The sequence below is a fragment of the Triturus cristatus genome, chromosome 2_1 (genome assembly GCF_964204655.1).
Source record: "Triturus cristatus chromosome 2_1, aTriCri1.1, whole genome shotgun sequence".
Classification (NCBI taxonomy): Eukaryota; Metazoa; Chordata; class Amphibia; order Caudata; family Salamandridae; genus Triturus; species Triturus cristatus.
This window is the reverse complement of record NC_140581.1, coordinates 28441258-28463110: the sequence shown is the minus strand read 5'-3', so window position 1 is coordinate 28463110 and position 21853 is coordinate 28441258. Positions and strand designations below refer to the sequence as shown.

General features: G+C 43.7%; 1 protein-coding gene across 3 annotated transcripts in view; it reads left to right on the top strand.

The window, feature by feature from the left end:
- Positions 1-21853, top strand: part of LOC146863647 (uncharacterized) — a 435045-nt gene that overhangs the window by 295799 nt on the left and 117393 nt on the right. For 2 of the 3 annotated variants that reach the window (XR_014969063.1, XM_085627731.1), the window contains exon 5: positions 13637-14336. The exons of the other annotated variant lie outside the window; for it this stretch is intronic. Coding sequence is in view for 1 of the 2 variants with exons in the window: in XM_085627731.1 (XP_085483857.1) it covers positions 13637-13681 (45 nt within the window). In the remaining variant the exon portion in view is untranslated. Of the gene's footprint in view, positions 1-13636; positions 14337-21853 lie in introns of those variants that run through there. 3 annotated transcript variants of the gene reach the window in all.

Below are 21853 nucleotides of genomic sequence, written 5' to 3'. Positions count from 1 at the left end.
GGAGACTGCTCCAAACCAAAAACCAGTCTTTTCTTATATACAGACTATTACGCTCTGGGCAACACCGCCCCTATTTTACAAGTGGTCGTTCACATATTTTCGCTTCAAAGAAAGAGCAAAGTCATGACGATAATCCCACATTTCAGCTCGGTCAGCCCATCATTATTTACCCAGCGAGGCTCAGAACCCTCATCAGATATCAGCAGACCCCAATAAAACGGACACCTCCTCCTCGTAAAACAAGCCATAAAGTAGGAAACAGAGTCAGGTGTGAAAGAGATTAGTCAGGGTTTGTGTGGGATGCACGATTTTATGATGTGTCGGGCCCTGATGCTAATCCCATTTGGCCGTAGTAAAAGGAACCGGTCGGGCAGGACTGACCTCGAGCAGCGGAGTCAGTTTGCACAGGTCACAAAGAAGTCACAGAAAGATTGCGTGTCCTTTAGGCCTAGGCATGGCCTCAGTGCGCAGCCTATGTGAGGGCAACCACAAAATGGTTACCGTTTTAAAATGGAACCCGAGGGTTTAATATGTAGTATCGTATACACGGTGAGTACATCGGGGAAACGTGACAAAAACACTCATACATACCGTATTAGTCATTTGCGGTCCGCCTATACCAAAATAGGCATGGTAGGACTACCCTACCAACGTGGTTCCGAAATTTACAGTACCACAGGGCCCGGGGCAGCACTGAACTTGTGTTGTTGACTGACAGCAGTGCGCATGTTCCGGTTTAGGCTGATCATTTTTCTGATCAGCCCGAACATGCGCACTGCAGTGCCCTGCATTAGGAGAGTAAGCGAGGGTGAGGGTTGCCAGTGGCCAATGGCTGCAGCCCCTGGTCTCCTATGGGCGAGGACAGTCCCTGCTCAAGCCAATCCTGGCGCTGCTAGAGCAGAGTCTGGATTGGCTGAGAGGGGTTGCCACCAGCCCCTCACTAAGGCGCCAATGTGGAACCCGGCCCAGGAGCACACAGCAGAGGCGGTACGGACCGACCCGGCGGTCAGGTAGGTTTTCAAGGGTTTTTTTTCTTTATTTATTTATAAACCCCTGCGCATGCCCCCCCCCCCGCGACCTCCCCGCGCAACCCCTCCACGCGCGACCCCCCCCCCACGCAAGTATTGCGAGCCACGACTTAGCTATGTGACATTCCACTTGGGTTTGAACAATAAAACCATGGGGTGTGACCCCTTTAATATCAGACACGAGTTGTGTTCTGCAAAGTATATAGAACTCCAGGAATACATTCAGCTATAATGGGCAGGCGGGGTCATGAACCTACAGCCACTAGACCATAGAACTGCACGGATACTAGTTGTGCATAAATATTTTGCCATGTGTAAATTATTAAAAACAGAACAGTTATGCATTAACCTGGCAAAGTTAAAAAGGTCGAGTTAAATATTACGACCTGCATGACCCGTCAAATGTCAGTGAGTTTTTAACTCACAAAGGGGCATATTATCAAGCACAGCGTTAAAATTATCGCCGCTTTAGTGGCAGAAAACTGCCGCTAAAGCGGCGATAATGGGCTTGATAATATGCCGCAGAGAATACCAATAAAAGCCCAGGTTCACACCAGAACATGGGCTTCGATCGGAATTCTCATGGGCATATTATCAAGCCCATTATCGCCCCTTCAGCGGCAGTTTTCTGCCGCTAAAGTGGCGATAATTTTAAAACCATTTCTTGATATAATGCCCCATAGCCTTTTTACCAATGAGCTTGGGAGAAGATGACAGTGTGTTTTACTCAGGTAGTAAAGGTACAACCAAAAGATGTGTAGAATGGGAAAAGATGGTTCACGATTCTCAGTTCACTGTACACCTTCCAGACCCCCCAGTGCGGTGGAGGCCACCGTACAAGGTAGGTACACAAACCCTTCAACTCCTGTCTGCAGCCAGAAGCTTTAGACTCTGATTGTTATGGAAACTCGAAATGTACTTCTGATGTTAAATGAAGGATGCTGCAGACGAGCATCTCTTGTGCTTTCTTCTTTTATTCTTGGCCAGGCCTCTGGAAAAGGATCTGTGTTCAGGGTGTTCAGCAATACATGGATATGAACTCAAAGTAGACACACACACCCATGTACACACCATAGACACACGTTCATATACACTCGCCGCACATGTACACATCAGACATGTATCCATACAAAGCACAACCATAGGTATACACACACAGGAAGCACAAACGCACACACACAGGAAGCACAAGCGCACACACACAGGAAGCACAAACGCACACACAAAGCCAGTATCACCATCTAGGCACACACTCCTTCTGACAGGCGGATGCTGGGGCTCTTGTTATCTCTTAAATAATCTCTGGGAGTAGTTCTTTAAAATAAAACAACAAAGGAATATTTGTGGCTCCACAGCTGTCCCCACCATGTGGCTTGCGGTGAAGAATGTGGGGGCATATTATCACTGCATTACAATTATCGCCGCTTTAGCGGTACAAAACTGCCGCTAAAACAGCGATAATGGGCTTGATAATATGCCATTGTGAATTCCAATAGAAGCCCATGTTCCGGTGTGAACCTGAGCTTCTATTGGAATTCTCTGCGGCATATTATCAAGCCCATTATTGCCGCTTTAGCGGCAGTTTTCTGCCGCTAAAGCGGCGATAATTTTAAAGCCGTGCTTGATAATATGCCCCCAGGGGTCTTGCTGACTGAACACAGACAGGAAGCTGAGGTGAAGGGCTCCTCCTATATTTCTGTTGCTTGTTGCTTCTCGAGGGCTGGGGCTGTTGACAAAGTGTATCCCCTCTCAAATCACAACAAGCATTTGCAATGCAGTAGGTCTCGCATTTATGTGAGTTTAAGCAATTGGCATTGTAAATGACAATGCTTTTTATTTATGTTTTAAAAACGAAAACCAAAATGAAAGGCATTGTTATTTGCAATGTCAATAGCTGAAACTCGCCTAAATGCAAAACCTACTGCATTGCAAATGCTTGTTAGATCAGTGAGTAGAAACGCTCCCTATCGGCCCGCACGGCAAATTAATTAAATAAACAAGCGCGGGCGCTAAAGTGAAAGCGGATCGCGCTGCAAATAAAATAAAAATAGTGCTTACAGACTTATGAAGGAGACCGTGTAACGCCACAAGTAAAAGACCCAGTCCTCTTGGGAGGTAACAAATGGCAACAGGGTGGTAACAAGGAGGGACTAACAAGCCTCATTATCAATCGGAACCAGCATTTACTAAGGACAATGATACCAGTCAATCAAAAATATGGGCGGAGAGAAGGCGAGGCTTCCACAGCATTCTCAACTACTGCATGCCTCGCAGAACGACTAGTACATGCGCGCTGCCGCTAGGCTCGACCTAAAAATGACTACTTCCAAGCATGACTGTTCATACAAACATTCTGGAATATTAAAGAGACACGGTATAACAGTACACCTCCAACATACTTGTTATTCACAAACCTTTACTCGTCCCATTTTCTGCTTGGAAAATGCTTGGGGATTTACGTCTTTCAAGGCTCTAGTAACAGCTGTTTACAAAAGTCTTCCTAATACACATCTGGAAGCACTCTTGGAAACCTTTCTGAATTTCAAACAAGAAGAAATTACACACAAAGACATAAGTAACTTCATGGATGAAGATCTGATTTTGTTGTTGTTTTCAATAGCTACACAAATGTTGTTTTTGACTGCTTTCAGTGTGTGACATGTTCTTGGGAGTCATTACAATTGTTTTAAAGGGAAGATGGAAATAACCTACTGCTTATGACTTCGATGCTCAGTCGTTTGTGCATATACTAGAACTGGATTTGAAACTTGCTGATTCACTGACGTCAGAGTAGTGAAAAGCTGCTACTGTTACAGAATCCAATCCTCTCCCTTCATGGCCCTCAAGTGACCAATGGGAAGCAGCACAGTGACTGCTGGCAGATTGTCCCACCTCTTCTGTTTCTCTTTGCTCACTGCAGACCAGAGGGAGGCGGTGGGACAAAAGTGTCCCTCTTGTACTGCCAACCACCAACTCCACTCCACACAAACAGGTGACAGGGGATTGTAGGTTGTGTTCTCACAGAGCCACAGTCAGTACAGGGCTGGGCCTCCCTTCTTGGGTTCTGTGGTTAATGTGATGGTGTGGGGATGGGGAGGTCAGACAGAAGGTTAAATTAGGTTTTGGAAAGGGGGAGGAAAAGGTACTGTCCACGGATGGCACGACTCTGGGTGTTTATTCTGTTATGTGGAGAAAAGTAGAATACTGATGCGGGGAGGGGGGCAGAATGCCATTTTAGTATATTTGGACAGAAAAGGAGCAAAATCACTAGATAGTTAACTATCTAGTAATTTCGTTCCTTCTGTATTACCTGGTACATTGAATTCTAGCATAAGGCACAAGGATGTGCAGTGAGGGAGGTGAGGGTATGTTGTGCATGGCTTCCTCCATGACTCCTGTCGGTAGGGGGGCCAAACCAACATGGAATAACGCACGGGTACTCGTCTACAATATGGAGTCTTCCACCTCGTGGTCCCAAGTGAAGTCATATACCGCTCTGTCTTCACTTTCTATGTCAATAGGGTCTCACTTGGAATCTGTTGTTAGTTGCCCAGCTGCCCATTCTGTATGTACGCCACATACAGCACGGGCATGCTTAAAGTCAATCAATCAATCAGTATTTGTAGTGCGCACTAATCACCCCGGGGGTATCAAGGCCCTGCATGTAATGGAGTGTTGAAGTGAGGTGTGAGGAAATCCCGCCCTTTGGATGCTGTGTGTTTGCCTATCAATACCTAGACTCAGTCGCACATTGAAAGACGCGGCGCTTTCAAGGCTGTAGGTCTGAAGTGTGTGTTCTTCGCCAAGGCACGTGACTTGTTCTCAAAGTTTTAAGTGTAAAACACGGGGGATGGCGGGTGACACCGCGCTGCACTGTTTCCAGTTTCTCACATAGCTGCAGCCTGAACCTGACTGGCCCAACCAAAGGCATTTTCTCCCGGTCGGTTTCCGAGCAGACGCTGCAGCCCAGCTGCTTCCCAGTAGAGGCACACACTGGAGCAGTGTGGGCTGCAGCATCCTGCCACGCGGCGGGGACCGTGTGGAGGCCATGAACGAAAGGACATCTTTGGGTGCCTCCTGCATCTGTGGAGGCGAGGGCGGCCCACGGGAGCGCAGAACCGGGTGAACAGACTCTAGTTGAGGGGTAAAATGTGCGTTCCGGGGACCGCTGGTATGGACGCAGCAAGGGATAAGCGAGAAGCAGGACGTGGAAGGGAAGCAGCGAACGAGGGGTGGGTGGGAGACGTGAAAAGCAGAAAAAATGAACATGAAGTAGATGGAAAGTTGCAGTAGACTGTGAGGTTTTTTTTGCAAGGGGGGTGGGGGAATGACAATGGCGTAATTTGAAGCAAATTCTAAAGTAAATTCTGTAAAAAAAAAACTAGAAATGTGAGAGACAGATAGACAGGCTGTCCACATGCGCGTGCAATGCGTGTGCATTTGCACGCACATGTTGACAGCCCGACCGTGTTAGCAGCGCACAGCACTGCTCTCACCATGTGAGGGCTTTTTACATGTGCACGCATACTGAGGGACAAAGATGGCATCAGGCTGTCCACATGCGCGTGCATTTGCAGCTGTATGTGGACAGCCAGATGCCATCTTTGTCCCTCCGTATGCGTGCACATGTTGAATTGATTACAAAAAGCCCTCGCATGGCGAGTCAGCACTGTGTGCTGCTAACGCCAGGCGAGACCTAAAAAATAACCTTATCAACGTTTGAAAGCACGGGTCTACGTTGTTAACTGATAAAGGAAGGCGCACATTTTACAGGTCAAGTAGCTCTTTCAGTCAGCATTGCATTCAGTATTTGGAGTCGTGGATAAACGTTAATTGTGATAATGCTATGCAATTATTGGGTTGCCTCATGCAGTTTTGCCACACAGTAGGCTTAACAAACTGCGTTTATTTTTACATGTTATTGTGTTTATAAACTTTAAACTTTTCATTATTTTTAAGCAGTAGTCCTTAACTTTACGGTTTTTGGTTATACTGAATAAGCAGCTACCTATGTTATATAACATCTCTTTATTAATGTAATAACTGCACTTTCACAATTGCTTTATTAACCTTGTTTCTCAAATTTGCTTGAAAATGTACCATATGTCCACTCTTTTTTCAAAATTTTCTCGGGAGGAAAACCCCCTTGAACCTAGGTTGTTTGGGCGCGCTCGCTACGTTCGCTCGCTGCGGTGCAGTATAACAATAATCTTACGCCACACCACTTTCAAATGTCACCAGCCGCCACTTCAGACTTTTCTAGGACCCTGAACACTAAATTTCATATATTCACTACAATTCTACACAGTTCTAACAAAATAGACCAATCAGAATTAAACAGAGTGAAATAGTTGCAAGTAAATACATTTCAAACGTCTCTTATAATTTCACAATATGGTGCTACTCACGAATACCACCTGCACCAGAACAAATATTCCTACATTTTGTTTGATTCTGCCTAGACAGCTATGTGTAATCTTGGCCACGTACAATTCTGCTAAAAGAACACTTTATTATGCTTGCAAAGGTTGTTGTCTTGCCTGTGAAATACATTCAGATATTATTCTATTGAGACATGAAAATATGACTTTAATCACGTATGCAGGACACTGGTAGCAAATGTCACAATTAAAATGGAGTCTGAGGCGTACAATCTCTATTTGAGCCAGAATTCGAGTTTCATTGCTGTAATGCATTTATTATGTTTCAGGAAACTACTCAATCAACAGCAGATATTCAAATGGACCTATGAATGGCTCCTTTTCACCTCAAGAGCTATTGGTCCAGTAGTTGCCACTGGTAAAGCCAATAGGTTTAACATGTGTGTGACATGTGAGGCAGACGGCCAGCCAAGTGGACTACAAAAGGCCTTGGTCACACAGCTGGATGGCAGTCAGCGCATCCAAGGTTGTTTTTCTATAAAGATATAGGTTAACACGAGATAGGAGCAGTGTTTTAATGCCCTTCGCATTAGGATTTTGTTCACGTATTGTGCAATTTCTGCCTCGCTTGGTAAAACTTGTGTGTTCAATTTGTGAATTAATTCCTGTGCTGGCAGTTGGCCCAAGATTAATACATGACTAATTCTCCGGAGTCCAGTAAGCTTGATTTCCAATGTGCGAGGCCTGTTGGCCAACCACTGGACAATCATGTCTATCTTAAGAAACCTTAAACCTTAAGAGTGGACAAACATTCCTAACTTAGGAGGACTGCTAACCGCCAGTCAGTCCGTCACTCTCAACTTCAGTCTGCACCGCCTTGCAAATAGCTCTAAACATTTCAGGCTCACCCCCACACATATCTCACACAGTTGTGTCATATGTGATACCCTCGGCCTGCTGTAGTTATCTAGCCAACAGCACCTGGGCTCCCTATAGGTTCACTGATAGAATATCAATGTAAAAACATCGATGTTCTAAATATCCAACAAAAATATCGACTACAAATATATAGATTCCCATACCTTAACAGGTAAGTACAAAAATATAATTTGTACATATACATATATTTACTTTAAAATAATGTATTACTATTAACATTATTTAATTTTTAAACTTTAAAATTATATTTGAAAAAAATATATATATATATATTCATCAAAGCGAGTGGGTCCTTCCGGGATCGAGCCCGTAGTCAGGCGGTGCGCGATGCCGGTAAAACCCTAACCGGACCTTATGTAATCCAATAAGCTTTGAAAAATAAATTGTGTAAGGTGTGATCAAGACATTAATTTGTCGAAACACGTAACATCTGAGGAATAAAGAGCTATATGCTTACTGCACTAAGACGTTCGAGAGTGCGCTTCATTTCAAAACTTATTATATATATATATATATTCACTTTAAAAACCATAGGTTTCACACATGTTAAAGTTAGGTGGATATTTCACTCGTAAATAACCAATGAAATTCCCCCGTTATAGTTAGTTGAGATAACTATAACTCGCGCGCCCGCAATCCTCTGCTCATGACGTCACATATTACATCACTCATGACATGGTCAGTGGCATCACTCATGACATCACTGATGACATCATCCTTGTGATAGAGTGGCGGTCGCGCGAGTTATAGTTATCTCAACTAACTATAACGGGGGAATTTCATTGGTTTTTTACGAGTGAAATATCCACCTAACTATAACATGTGTGAAACCTATGGTTTTTTAAGTGAATTTGCAAGGTTTTTTAAATGCTAATTCCTAACTATAACGTGTGTGAAACCTATGGTTTTTTCAGTGAATTTGTACGTTTTTTTAAATGCTAAGTTATGTATGTATTATAATTTTTTTATATATTTTTTTTCAATACACTACGTATTAAAAATTATTATTATTTTTTAATTGTTTTTCACCGTGCGCGCACCGTGCGCGCACCTCTGCGATTTAAAAAACAAAAAAATTAAAATGTTTTTTTCTGCCTTCGGGGTCCTTCAGGGACCCCCTGACCAAGGCTAGGGGGTCAGGAACTCTCTACCCTGCCCCCTTTTCACGTTCGCCACCTTCCTTTTCCACTCTCGCACTGAAAACAAACAAAATGGCGGCCGACACTTCCTGATTTCGACCGATTCGAACGTTGACTGACATGTAACCACCAATCAGAATTACGCTCGCGCACGTTAGGGTGCGCGCACGGTGCGCGCACGGTGCGCGCACGGTGCGAGGCTATAGATATGTATGTGCTTTTAACTGCAATTTTCTCAGGAACTACTGAACAGATTGACTCCATATATGCAAAAGGCACATCCCTGACCTGAGGACTACCTCTCTGCCAAATTTCAAGTAATTCTGTCCAGCCGTTCGGGCTGTACCTTCGACTAAAGGTCCTATGGAAAAATGCATGGGGAAAACGCGTTTTGGGACCCCCCTTTTTTCTCGGCCCCCGCTGTACAAATCACCCCGAGACTTTCAGGGTAGGAGCTGAGCGGAGCGCCCCATTAGTTTTGAAAATTTTGCGAAGATTCGTCAACCGGCGCCAAAGTTATTCAAAATAGAATTTTGAGATTTCCTATGGAAACACGGTCCTAACTATAACTATCTACTGGCGACCGCCAGTAGATTATATATATATACTGGTACTGTATGAGCTGCATATTTATGTTCAACATACGACTCCCGTGTGGGAGATACCATCAAAACCAGTGCTGTAACTTAATTCTCTATGATTGGGCAATGGTAATCATGTGCTTTTTTTAAATGTATTATTTAAGTGCACTGATAGGTCCAGCGCGTCATGTGATCAAGACTGCCTGTGTGCAGTCGAAACGCGTCATGCTGGGCACTTGCTCGTATTGATTTTGTATTTTGCACTTGCATTTGCACTTTTTTTGAATCTGCTAAAAAATGAAAATAAAACCGAAGAATTAACTATCCATGCGGTGGTCCGTACCTGTTTGGTGTAATCAAGACGTCGATTACTTCAGGATGGTGGTGTGCTTATGATTTGAACGGAGAACGGCTGTCTTCGTTTTACGGACCCTCCCTGACTACAGCGGCTGGCTGGCAAAACAGCCGGTTTCACGGAAGTGATTGTGGAGTAACCCGGAAAGGGTATCTTGGAAGCCAGCCCCTCGTAGTTTGGTTTTGAAAGTCGAAGTTGGGAGTCAAGCGATACCTGGAGGTTTCAACGGACGGACCTAAGGAGTCGGAGGACGCTAAAGGTACCGGAACTTTGTTCCTCATGGTGAGCTGCTCAATCGGCGTATTCGAGTAATAACTACGAGTTTTAGGGATTTTGGATTTTATTCAAGGAACCGATCTTTCAAATCTCGATTGGTTATTCATTTATAAGCAGATTCTTTGAGCTATGTTTTCTACAGCAGACGCGCTCAAGGACCGTGAAGAGGCAGCAGATGCCCTTTTTGGTAACATCACGGAAGCTGTAACGTTAAGAACAGATGAAAATAATGACCTCAACCCCAATGCCAACAATGATGTTAAAACTTTATTGAAAAAGCTAGAAAAGTTGCATCGTGTGGAAATGACGAAATGGTGGGAAAAGAAATCCCTGGAAAAATACAAAGAGGTGGGACGGGTCCCACGGGGTCTCAGGGTTATGATTGCACCATCCTTTGAAAATCCAAATCCTTCAATGCTAAAGGAATGGGCAACGAATAACCTAGACGCATCAATGAACATGGTATCGATCCTTATAAAGTATGCTGAAATCGACCGGATTGTAATTCTAAAAGAAATAGACGAGGTCAACACACTATTGGAAGAAAAAAATGAACAAAAAGATCAAATTAAAAAAGGAAGAGAAGATATCACAGCAAGGGTTAAGAAACATGAAGAATCCATCAAGGAAAGAAAAGTTTTTAAGTTTGCTAGAGACAAACGTGATTATGAAACTGGTCGCGTTTTCACGTTCTCGAAGAAATTCGATAATATTAAACGACGAGCGTTAACCAGCGATAGCAATACAAAAAACACGGCTACTTGCAGTGCATCATTAAATGACAACTTCTCTTCCATTGAAATAAGTAGTGTTGACAGTAGCAATGAATCGGAGGAGAGTTTAGCACAGAAAATGCCTCAAGTACCCACTAGTTTTGCGCCAGGAGAAGAGCTTTCTTTTTTAGTGGAGGACCGCCGGCAAACTCTAAGACCGCGCAACCAAGCGCAGCAACAAGGACCAGAAGGAACCAACGGAGGAAACAGAGGCGGAAGCACAAATTACAGAGGAAGAGGCAGGAGGAACTACAACAAAAGGAAATAAATCAGGTACCTAATGAATTGAATGACAATACAGTAATTAACCTATCTGAAATTACATTGTCAGTCGCGGAAAAACAACTTTTGGCTTTGGGTTTGTCATTTTGTCCAACCAACTGTTTTAAATATACCCAAACTAGAGTGGATGTTTTTAAATTTATTCGAAAGCTCAAGTTAAGGAAACACTTTCAATTAAATCAAGCTGCTAATATTGCTCTACAGAATAGCAATGCACAGGGGTTTTGTTCTAATCTGCAGGCAGCTGATGTAAATACTCTGCTCGCAGTACAAACTTTGGCAGTAACTAACAATTCGGAAATAAGTGATACTCAGGAGAATCTTTTAGAAGCTGGTATTATAAGCAATATGCCAGCAACCAGCCCATTTAAACCTGCTTCTACCTTCATTCCCATGATGCCAAGAGATGCGATAGATGTTTTCAATGACTGCTTAGTGGAAGATCTCAAAAAATTAAATAGAGAAGTCATTCAGCATAATCGGCGGAGAAATCATTCTGAGATTCAATATTCTCAACTGATCAGCAAACTTAAAAAACATACTGAAGTCATCATTAACAAAGCCGATAAAGGCGGAAATATCGTTCTCTGGCCAAGAAATATGTACATGGAAGAAGCAGGTTTACATTTAAATGACATCAATTGCTATAGAAAAGCAAACTTTCAGGAACTAAGGCAAAATAAAGATTTTGTTTTTGGTGAATTAGCACAATGGAGACGTGCTGGATTGCTATCCAAAAATGAGTACAATTTTTTAAAAAATAACCATCCGTTGACTCCTTTCCTATATTTTATTCCTAAAGTGCACAAAAACCTGACACCAGTACCTGGAAGACCGATTATATCGGCACAAAAAAGTTTACTGGAGGCTATGTCCAAGTACGTGGATCACTTCCTACATGACTTTGTGGAACATTTGCCTTCATTTGTTAGAGATACTGGTCATTTTTTGAAGAAATTAAGATCAGTCAAATGGGAGGAGGACTATCTTCTAATTGTAATGGACATCAGTTCATTATATACTAGTATTCATCATAAGGATGGCATTAACGCAATTCGCCATTTTTTGGATCAAAGAAGCATTCATATGTACGAACACAATAAGATGTTGACTAAGATGGTGGAAATTTGTTTAACTCGTAATTACTTCCTTTTCAACAAGGAGGTTTACCAACAACTACGCGGAGTAGCAATGGGGGCATGCTTCTCTCCCAGCTACGCGTGTTTGCACGTGGGCTGGTGGGAGGAGCATGTCCTCAAAAGCACCCATAAAGTGAGATTTGATCAACATGTTCTCCAGTGGTGGAGGTTCATTGATGATGTTTGTTTAATCTGGAAGGGTTCACCTGAGTCAGCTATTGGTTTTATTAATGATTTGAATGATAATGCCTTGAATTTGAAATTTACTTCTGACATCAGTAATGAAAAAGTACAATTCCTGGATGTAGAAATATATATAAAAGAGAATAAAATACATACCAGGCTACATAGGAAACCCACGGCAGGAAATTCTGTATTACATGCTAGCAGCTCACACCCTCAACACCTGATACGAAGTATCCCCTTTGGTGAATTTTTGAGAATAAAACGCATTTGTAGCCATAAGGGGGACCTTGACAAGTGTCAGCAAGAAGCTTTCAATAGATTTTTACAAAGAGGATATAAGAATACAGATTTGGTCACAGCGAGAGACAAGGCTAATAGTGTTGAAGTTGCCGTTGAGACAGGGGAGGAGTTTGAAATCTCGACAATTGTCCAGGTCAAAGAAGCCACTAAAGTAACAGCTATGGAATCTATTAATAATATCAGATTGATCACTAACTTTTGCAGACAGGAGAGAAAGATTCGTAAGATTCTTTATAAAAATTGGCCAATTGTTCGGTCTGACATAACAATGTCACAAATCTTACCAAAGCTTCCCAGTCTAACTTTCAGAAGAGCTCCATCTATGAGAGATGCATTAGTGAGAAATAGCCCTGAAGTGACAATCTCGAATACCTGGCTTACTTTGAGATCAGGATTTTTTAAATGCAGTTCATGTCGTGCTTGCAAGTTTGGCAGAAACACTACGGAATATTTAACTGCATTTGGTAGTGAACCTATTAAAATACAAGGACAATATACTTGCAGAACAGATCATGCCGTTTACGTTCTAGAGTGCACCTGTCATTTATTGTATGTAGGTAGCACAAAATTGCAAGTTTTTAATAGGATTCTACAACACCTTAGAGCTGTGGTAAATTCAGACTCTAATTATCCGGTGGCACGACATTTTAAACTTGTTCATAATAACAATCTTGAAGATCTCAAATATTTTGTTATCAGTGCAGTGCCCAAGAATATTCGAGGTGGCAACAGAGAAAAAAGATTGAGACAAATTGAAACGGAATTTATTTTGCTACTCGACACTAAAATGCCCAACGGTCTCAATAACAGCGATGATTTGCACAATTTTCTCTAATTAATAACTGGTTTTTAACATTATTTAATATACTATCTTGGATCCCAGATTTACTATCAATGGTTTTTATCTACCGTTTTATGACTAAAGTTTTCTATAAGTTTTAGATTTTTTATACAAAAAACTTTTTAGGATTTTTTTAGATCTCTTAAGTGGTGATAGTAGCTTTTGGCCTGTTTTAAAGCCTGGGGAATCTTGTCCAGTTTTTGATTTACTTTATATCATAGTTTTTTGAGGAATATGCATTCTGTCTGGACCGATAGCTATTGGTATATATAAAAAAATATATTAATGGAATTTTTGTAGATCTTCTTAAATATCCACAATAGTTTATGTTTGGTTTTAGGAAGTAGAGTGATAATCAAATGATCACTAGCTTCCAAATATTTGCAAATTCATTTATTTTTCCTTTCTATCATTAGAAACATCTGGGTATTAATACTGAAGAGTGGGACGTGACAACTTAACGTGATGATACTAACTGAAAGATTTAAGATAAGGAAACTACATGAGGGACGTTGATTATCTGCTGCAATCTTTGAATGTTTGATTGTTTATATTTTATTGACTGAAATTGTATGTTTTTGCACTTTAGCACTAGATCACTTTTTTGCACTATTTTTGCACATAATGACTTACCATGCATACTGAATCTGATGCATATATTTAATGATTTTTTAGGCCAGTGATGGTGGTTACTTATATGGCGGAAATTTATTTCCAATAGAGATTTTTTCAATTAGAAGTGTGTAAATAACCTTGGCTCTAATGTTTCAAATTAAATATGTATAGGCTGGTTACATAATTTAAAAACACTATGTTCTTATTATTGTTTGGTACTGTATGAGCTGCATATTTATGTTCAACATACGACTCCCGTGTGGGAGATACCATCAAAACCAGTGCTGTAACTTAATTCTCTATGATTGGGCAATGGTAATCATGTGCTTTTTTTAAATGTATTATTTAAGTGCACTGATAGGTCCAGCGCGTCATGTGATCAAGACTGCCTGTGTGCAGTCGAAACGCGTCATGCTGGGCACTTGCTCGTATTGATTTTGTATTTTGCACTTGCATTTGCACTTTTTTTGAATCTGCTAAAAAATGAAAATAAAACCGAAGAATTAACTATCCATGCGGTGGTCCGTACCTGTTTGGTGTAATCAAGACGTCGATTACTTCAGGATGGTGGTGTGCATATATATATATATATATATATATATATATATATATATATATATATATATATATATATAATATATAATTATATATATATATATATAACGCTCCAACTTGCCTAAAAGGACGGGGACGCACTCAGGCAACAGTGTACATCCTGCCATCCATCACACCTCGGGTTGCTTTGCCTGACACGTTTCGGAAGTCTATTCCTTTATCTAAAGCCAGTAACACAAAGTTCACCGCATTATTTGCACTCACGTCTTTATTGAATAACGTGCTTTCTGATAGGCTACTGCAATGAGTCTCTGTCGTCTTAATAGGCTGCTCAAAAGAGTCTCTGGCATATAGCATTCTGGGATGTGTAGTCCCCAATGGGTGCTGTGAACTCGGGGTACCTTTATCGAGCCCTCCAATGGGCCCCAAGATGTGGATGGTCGGTGCTGCTGCTCCACATATGAACCGGGCACAATTTGCCAGCTCCATGGCCCGCTGTGATATCGCAGTGGTGCATTCCCCCACGGCGTAGGCAGCTGTGTATAAATGACGCTCCAACTTGCCTAAAAGGACGGGGACGCACTCAGGCAACAGTGTACATCCTGCCATCCATCACACCTCGGGTTGCCTTGCCTGACGCGTTTCGGAAGTCTATTCCTTTATCAAAGGTCAGTAACACAAAGTTCACCGCATTATTTGCACTCACGCCTTTATTGAATAACGTGCCTTCTGATAGGCTACTGCAATGAGTCTCTGTCGTCTCAATAGGCTGCTCAAATGAGTCTCTGGCAGGTGTTCTTGCTGCTGCTTCCTGCAATAAAACCGATTTGGCAAATATTTCCTTCAGGAGAGGCATTTTCTACAGCAGGCAACTGTTGGGTTTTGTATTTTGGGCTAGCCTGAGCCGCGGAAGATGCCCCGATGCTGTTTACAGCATTCAGCAAATCCGTCAAGCGGCGGAATTAGCGTATGACACAGGTGCCGTTTTTTGAGGAATCAAGCTGCTGCAGTGAACATTAGCTTGGCACCACGATCCACTGTGATGTTTTAAAATTGAACTTTTGAAAGTGAACAGCAGGCAGCTCACTTGAGGATAACGGCGAAACCACAAGTACCAACAGGCCAGAGTCTGGCCACGCCCACTGAGGCGAGGTGTTTGGAATATAAATGGATGCCGCCAATATTGCCTTGCTGTCTCTTCGTTCTCCAAAGCCCCTGAAGAAGTGATTAACGAAACGCGTTGGGACTGGAGGCTGTACCGCGTGGGCTCAGCTGTGTTCTTGCTGCTGCTTCCTGCAATAAAACCGATTTGGCAAATATTTCCTTGTGGAGAGGCATTTTCTACAGCAGGCAACTGTTGGGTTTTGTATTTTGGGCTAGCCTGAGCCGCGGAAGATGCCCCGATGCTGTTTACAGCATTCAGCAAGTCCGTCAAGCGGCGGAATTTGCGTATGACACAGGTGCCGTTTTTTGAGGAATTAAGCTGCTGCAGTGAACATTAGCATGGCACCACGATCCACTGTGATGTTTTAAAATTGAACTTTTGAATGTGAACAGCAGGCAGCTCACTTGAGGATAACGGCGAAACCACAAGTACCAGCAGGCCAGAGTCTGGCCACGCCCACTGAGGCGAGGTGTTTGGAATATAAATGGATGCCGCCTGTTAGAAATGGGATTTCTGGTTGGCTAGGGCTTGCGCCAAAGCCAGGCAGAAACCACCACTCTAGTCAGGGCAAGGAAGTTACACGCCAAAGATAACCCCTGCTCACCCCCTTGGTAGCTTGGCACGAGCAGTCAGGCTTATCCCGGAGGCAATGTGTAAAGCGTTTGCGCGCGCACCCAGCAACAACACCCAAGGCCCACCACAAAAGGAACTCCACACAAGGATATATTATAATAAACACATTAGATAATATTCACACAAATTACACTGTGCCAACTGGCACTGGGCGGAATTTACAGGGGACTATTTACACAAGACAGGGCCACATGGACCACTGTCAGAATTAGCACAAATCACCAATTGTAACTGTAGAAATGTAGAACAAATAATAAATGTAGCGCATAACCAGTAACCACTGGTAAAAGGTAAGTACACCCTACGGAATCCTAAACACCTTAGGCATATATCACGCAGGGAACCATGAACACACTAGCATAACCTATACTAGGAAAACAGTCTCCTACGCATGGACACAGTTAGAAATAAAAATAAATAAGCATGCAGGCAATACACATGGCGCAAACGTACACATGTAAAAATAACCATGTACCCTAGGTGAGGGCACAACACAGAAAGACTGTCCCCAGGCCAACTTGGCCTCTCAGGGGCTCAAACGCCCTTTGTCCAAAGTGTCAGGGCTGGGCTGCGCACGCAGCGTAAGCAGCAGCGCACAGGGGCACAACCTAAACGTTGCAGCTGCCCACTAAGTGCTGGGCAGCTGTGAGGGATGGGGCCTGGGCACCTCGATGCCCTCACGTTGGAGCACACAGGCTCTGAACCCAATAGGCCCCCAAGAACGCTGGCACTGACTATGCCACTGAAGAAATGCCCCCGATATCTTTAACGTGTGCAGTGGCCCGTGATCCTGCAGCGTGGCTGCACTCAGTGGGGGGAAGGCACGGGCCCTTCTGGGCCCTTTAACAATAATTAGGGCCTTCGTTGGAGCGGCCCGCTGCCAGGTGGGGCCGCTCATGAACTTAGGCACCGGCAGGGTGCCCTTTATGCAGCCCCTCTCGGGGGGGGGCTCCTTAAATGAATATTTCAACTGTTGGAGCACACGGGCTCTAAAGATAGGAGGTGCCCCTCTCGTGGGGGGGTAGCGGAATGCGGCCCTGTCCCCTGCCCTCACTCACCGGGTTCCAATGGAGGACTCTTGACTTCCCGTAGCGCGGAGGGGCAGGCACCGACAATGTGCCTCGCGCCCCCCTCCGCACCAGCTCCGGCCGCACTCCTCCCTTCAAGATCCAGCGCGGGGTGGGCTCCCGCCTGGATTCCTTGGTTCTTCACTTGGGCTGCAACACGCGGGGCTCCCTCAGCTCACGGGAGCCCCGGTCACTTCCTCTTCACTTCGCTTTTCCTCTCGCGATGCCGTGGGCGCGGGGCTTCCCTCAGGAAGCGGAAGTCCCGCCCCATGTCAGGCCTCCCACGGCCTGACTTCCTGGCTAAGCCCGGGCTGCGGCGGTGATCTTCTCCTTCTTTCACCGAAGCGCGGGGTGGGCTCCCGCCTTCGTTTTAAGGTTGAAATAAAATGCAATAAGCGGGGTAGGCACCGGCAAGAGGTCAAGGGCCACTCCTTACGGCGGCAATAATGAGGGGTGGGCTCCCGATATACATCAAGGGCAAAAAGCGGGGGAATCCCTAGGTCGGGGTTCCCTCGGAAATTATCGCAGCTCAGCACTGCTGTTCCCAAGGAAGGCGCTCCTCAGTCCAAACACACAGCGCTTCTTGGCGATGGGAGACACAGCGCTCCTCTCAGGACGGCCAAGTTCAGGGAAAGTCTTTCAGGAGGCAGGGGGGCAAGGGCTGGGCCCAGGGGCCAGCTCACAGAGCCCTTCAGGCAGGGAGGCAGTCCCCAGTGGCGGTCTCTCCTGGCGCCCAGCAGCAGCAGCAGGCCCCCCCTCCAATTAGGATCAGAAGAAGAACATTTTACATGGGGTCACAGCCCCTTTTTATACACAGGTTTCCTTTGTCTCAAGGTGCAGGGAAGGGGCGAACCAGTTGCAACTGGTTCCTGAGCACTTTGTTTTGCTCAGCCCATCTCCCTATTCAGAGGACAGGCCAGAGACATCAGTCGCACCACAGGGGGCGGAGCCAGCATTGTGTGGGGAAAGCCCAGCCCTATTCAGGTCCCAGGTGTACTCCCACCCATCTGGATGTAAATCTCCCTATCCACCACTGGGGCAGACCCATCCTGACTCCTGGAGCCAGGCACACCAGCCAATCACAAGCCAGACCGTCCCTTCACATTTATGCCAGCGTCTAGAAGTGGCACTTCTACACTAGCCTCAGTAACGCCGCACACATCATCGCGCAGCATTTCCCTCTCATGAGTTCGCACATACCAGACTCGACCCTGCACTCACCACGCATCAGGAACTACCATGGACACACACATTCCCCATGCATTCCTATGGGAGGGCAGGTCAGTCTCATTCAAGACATACACCGTGCACACGCACTCTCCACTGGGACACAGTGTAAAAGCGCCTAGAGGCCCAAAACCACTCACACAACATAGGGGAAAAGCTAGGATAATTGCAAAATGTTTTGGGGGTGAACCTGCCAGAAGGGCCAAGTCCAACACCGCCAATATTGCCTTGCTGTCTCTTCCTTCTCCAAAGCCCCTGAAGAAGTGATTAACGAAACGCGTTGGGACTGGAGGCTGTACCGCGTGGGTTCAGCTGTCTTCTTGCTGCTGCTTCCTGCAATAAAACCGATTTGGCAAATATTTCCTTAAGGAGAGGCATTTTCTACAGCAGGCAACTGTTGGGTTTTGTATTTTGGGCTAGCCTGAGCCGCAGAAGATGCCCCGATGCTGTTTACAGCATTCAGCAAGTCCGTCAAGCGGCGGAATTTGCGTATGACACAGGTGCCGTTTTTTGAGGAATCAAGCTGCTGCAGTGAACATTAGCTTGGCACCACGATCCACTGTGATGTTTTAAAATTGAACTTTTGAAAGTGAACAGCAGGCAGATCACTTGAGGATAACGGCGATACCACAAGTACCAGCAGGCCAGAGTCTGGCCACGCCCACTGAGGCGAGGTGTTTGGAATATAAATGGATGCCGCCAATATTGCCTTGCTGTCTCTTCCTTCTCCAAAGCCCCTGAAGAAGTGATTAACGAAACGCGTTGGGACTGAAGGCTGTATCGCGTGGGTTCAGCTGTGTTCTTGCTGCTGCTTCCTGCATTAAAACCGATTTGGCAAATATTTCCTTGTGGAGAGGCATTTTCTACAGCAGGCAACTGTTGGGTTTTATATATATATATATATATATATATTATCTACTGGCGGTCGCCAGTAGATAGTTATAGTTAGGACCGTGTTTCCATAGGAAATCCGCAACATTCTATTTGGAATAACTTTGGCGCCGGTTGACGAATCCTCGCGAAATTTTCAAAATAGGTGGGGCGCTCCGCTCCTACCCTGAAAGTCTCGGGGGGATTCGTCAAGCGGGGGCTGAGAAAAAAGGGGGTCCCAAAACGTGTTTTCAACATGCAATTTTCCATAGGGACCTTTAGTCCAAGGTACAGCCCGAACGGCTGAACAGAATTACTTGAAATTTGGCAGAGAGGTAGTCCTCAGCTCAGGGATGTGCCTTTTGCATATATGGAGTCAATCTGTTCAGTAGTTCCTGAGAAAATCAAAAGTAAAATCATATATATATGTGGGCGGAGCCTAACCACACATCTCATCCTGAGATCTGATTGGCTGTCAGCACTTCATCCAAGAAGTGTTGGCAGCCATCTTGGGACCAATATACATGATAGCACCTCATTAAAAAGCATTGCAGTTAATAGAAGGTTTTAAGACTTTAGTTACATTATAAATCATTTGTTGATGGTACCCTACTCATTTTAGGAATTGTGGTATGTTCTAAGGTGATTTCACCATGTGAAAAAGCCTTCTGCTGGGATATCATGATTGAGAGAAAAATATTTTCTCATGCTTTTCCCACAGAGGTTTGGAAGGTGATCTATAAGCTAAACTGAGAGCTTATTTTCTGTAAATTCACATTATCTTTCTCAGTCATGTGAGAATGAAGTCTGACATTCTCAGTAAAACATGTACATCCAACAAGGGCAGAGACTATCAGTTGATTCCTTTGTGTTCTACTGCAGCTTCCCAGAGTGTTCCAAAGAACAACTAGAGCGCTAACAGTCCTACTTATGATAAAAGTATGGCACACCTGAAGCAATCTAGCTTGGATTAAAGTGGTAACTCTTAAAACATTTAATTTAAAAAGGAACAAAATGAGGGGGTTCATTTTTCCATAAAAAGTATGATTAGTGCTGCAGAAAGAAAAATTAGTGCACATTTTGAGTGACTTCTCAAATCCTCTTCTATTTCATTAAAAAATTCTGACATGCAGACTGAAACATGCACTTTCAATACCAGCAGCAGTTTTCCCTGGTGAGCAGTAGCTTTACTACAGTGATCTAATGAGCAAAAAGAGTGCTAACATTCTGAATTTATGGCAAATGTGTGACACATCTGAATGCCTTCTTGATGGAATCAAAGTAAAAAACTGAAAGTATTTCCTACTGAGGAGACTGCAGTAAATGAGGAAATTAGGAAACTTCATAACAAATAAATCACCGAAGATGGCCACCAGAGACAAAAGAGCCCAAATGTAGCCCAAATATCAGCCAGATGTAGCCCAAGTATAGCCCAATGACAGAATGTCCCAGAGTGTTCTTAAAAACAACTAGAGCGCTAACATTCTTACTTATGACAAAAGTATGGCACACCTGAAGCCATCTTGATTGGAATAAACTGGTAACACTTAACACATTTAATTTAAAAAGGAACACAATGAGGGGGTTCATTTTGCCATAGAAATTATGATTAATGCTGAAGAAAGAAAATGAGGGCACATTTTGAGTGACTTCTCAAATCCTCTTCTATTTCAATAAAAAATTCTGACATGCAGACTGAAACATGCACTTTTAATACCAGGAGCAGACTTCCATGGTGAACAGTAGTTTTACTACAGTGATCTAATGAGCAACTAGAGTGCTAACATTCAGAATTTATGGCAAATGTGTGACATATCTGAATACCTTCATGATTGAATCAAAGTAAAAAACTGAAAGCATTTCCTACTGAGGAGACTGCAGTACATGAGGAAATTAGGAAACTTCATAACAAATAAATCTCCCAAGATGGCCACCGGAGACAAAAGAGCCCAAATGTAGCCCAAAATCACCCAGATGTAGCCCAAATATAGCCCAATGACAGAAGGGTGCAAAACACTTATTATATTGTGTTTTTGCAGTGTTATATAGTGCAGACTTGTCAGGTATTGGAGTGCTTTACATGAGCATTGGTTACATCACACAAGAACAAATTCATTTTGGTTGTAGACATGGGGAGACTAAGTGATTTGACCAGAATCACAGAATGTCGAGCTGAAGCAGAAACTCCAACCTGGTTCCCCAGTTGCAAAGTCTGCAGTTCTGGAAGTAACACCACATCCTCTCCGCTAAGTGCAACATTTAATCAAGTGGTCAACTGGATAAAAAAACATAAAGATAACAAATAATTTAAAAGTGCTTTGTCGCTATTTGAAAACTCAGAAAATATGTCCTTATTTTAGTCTTTTAGAGCACTAACCATAATTTTGATGCCAATAAGACCCTCTCATATATGTAATTTCTAAAGGAAATGCTCTAGGTATTACAGTTTTGATTACATCAAGATGACGTCAGGCGTTCCACACTTTTGTAATAAATATAGA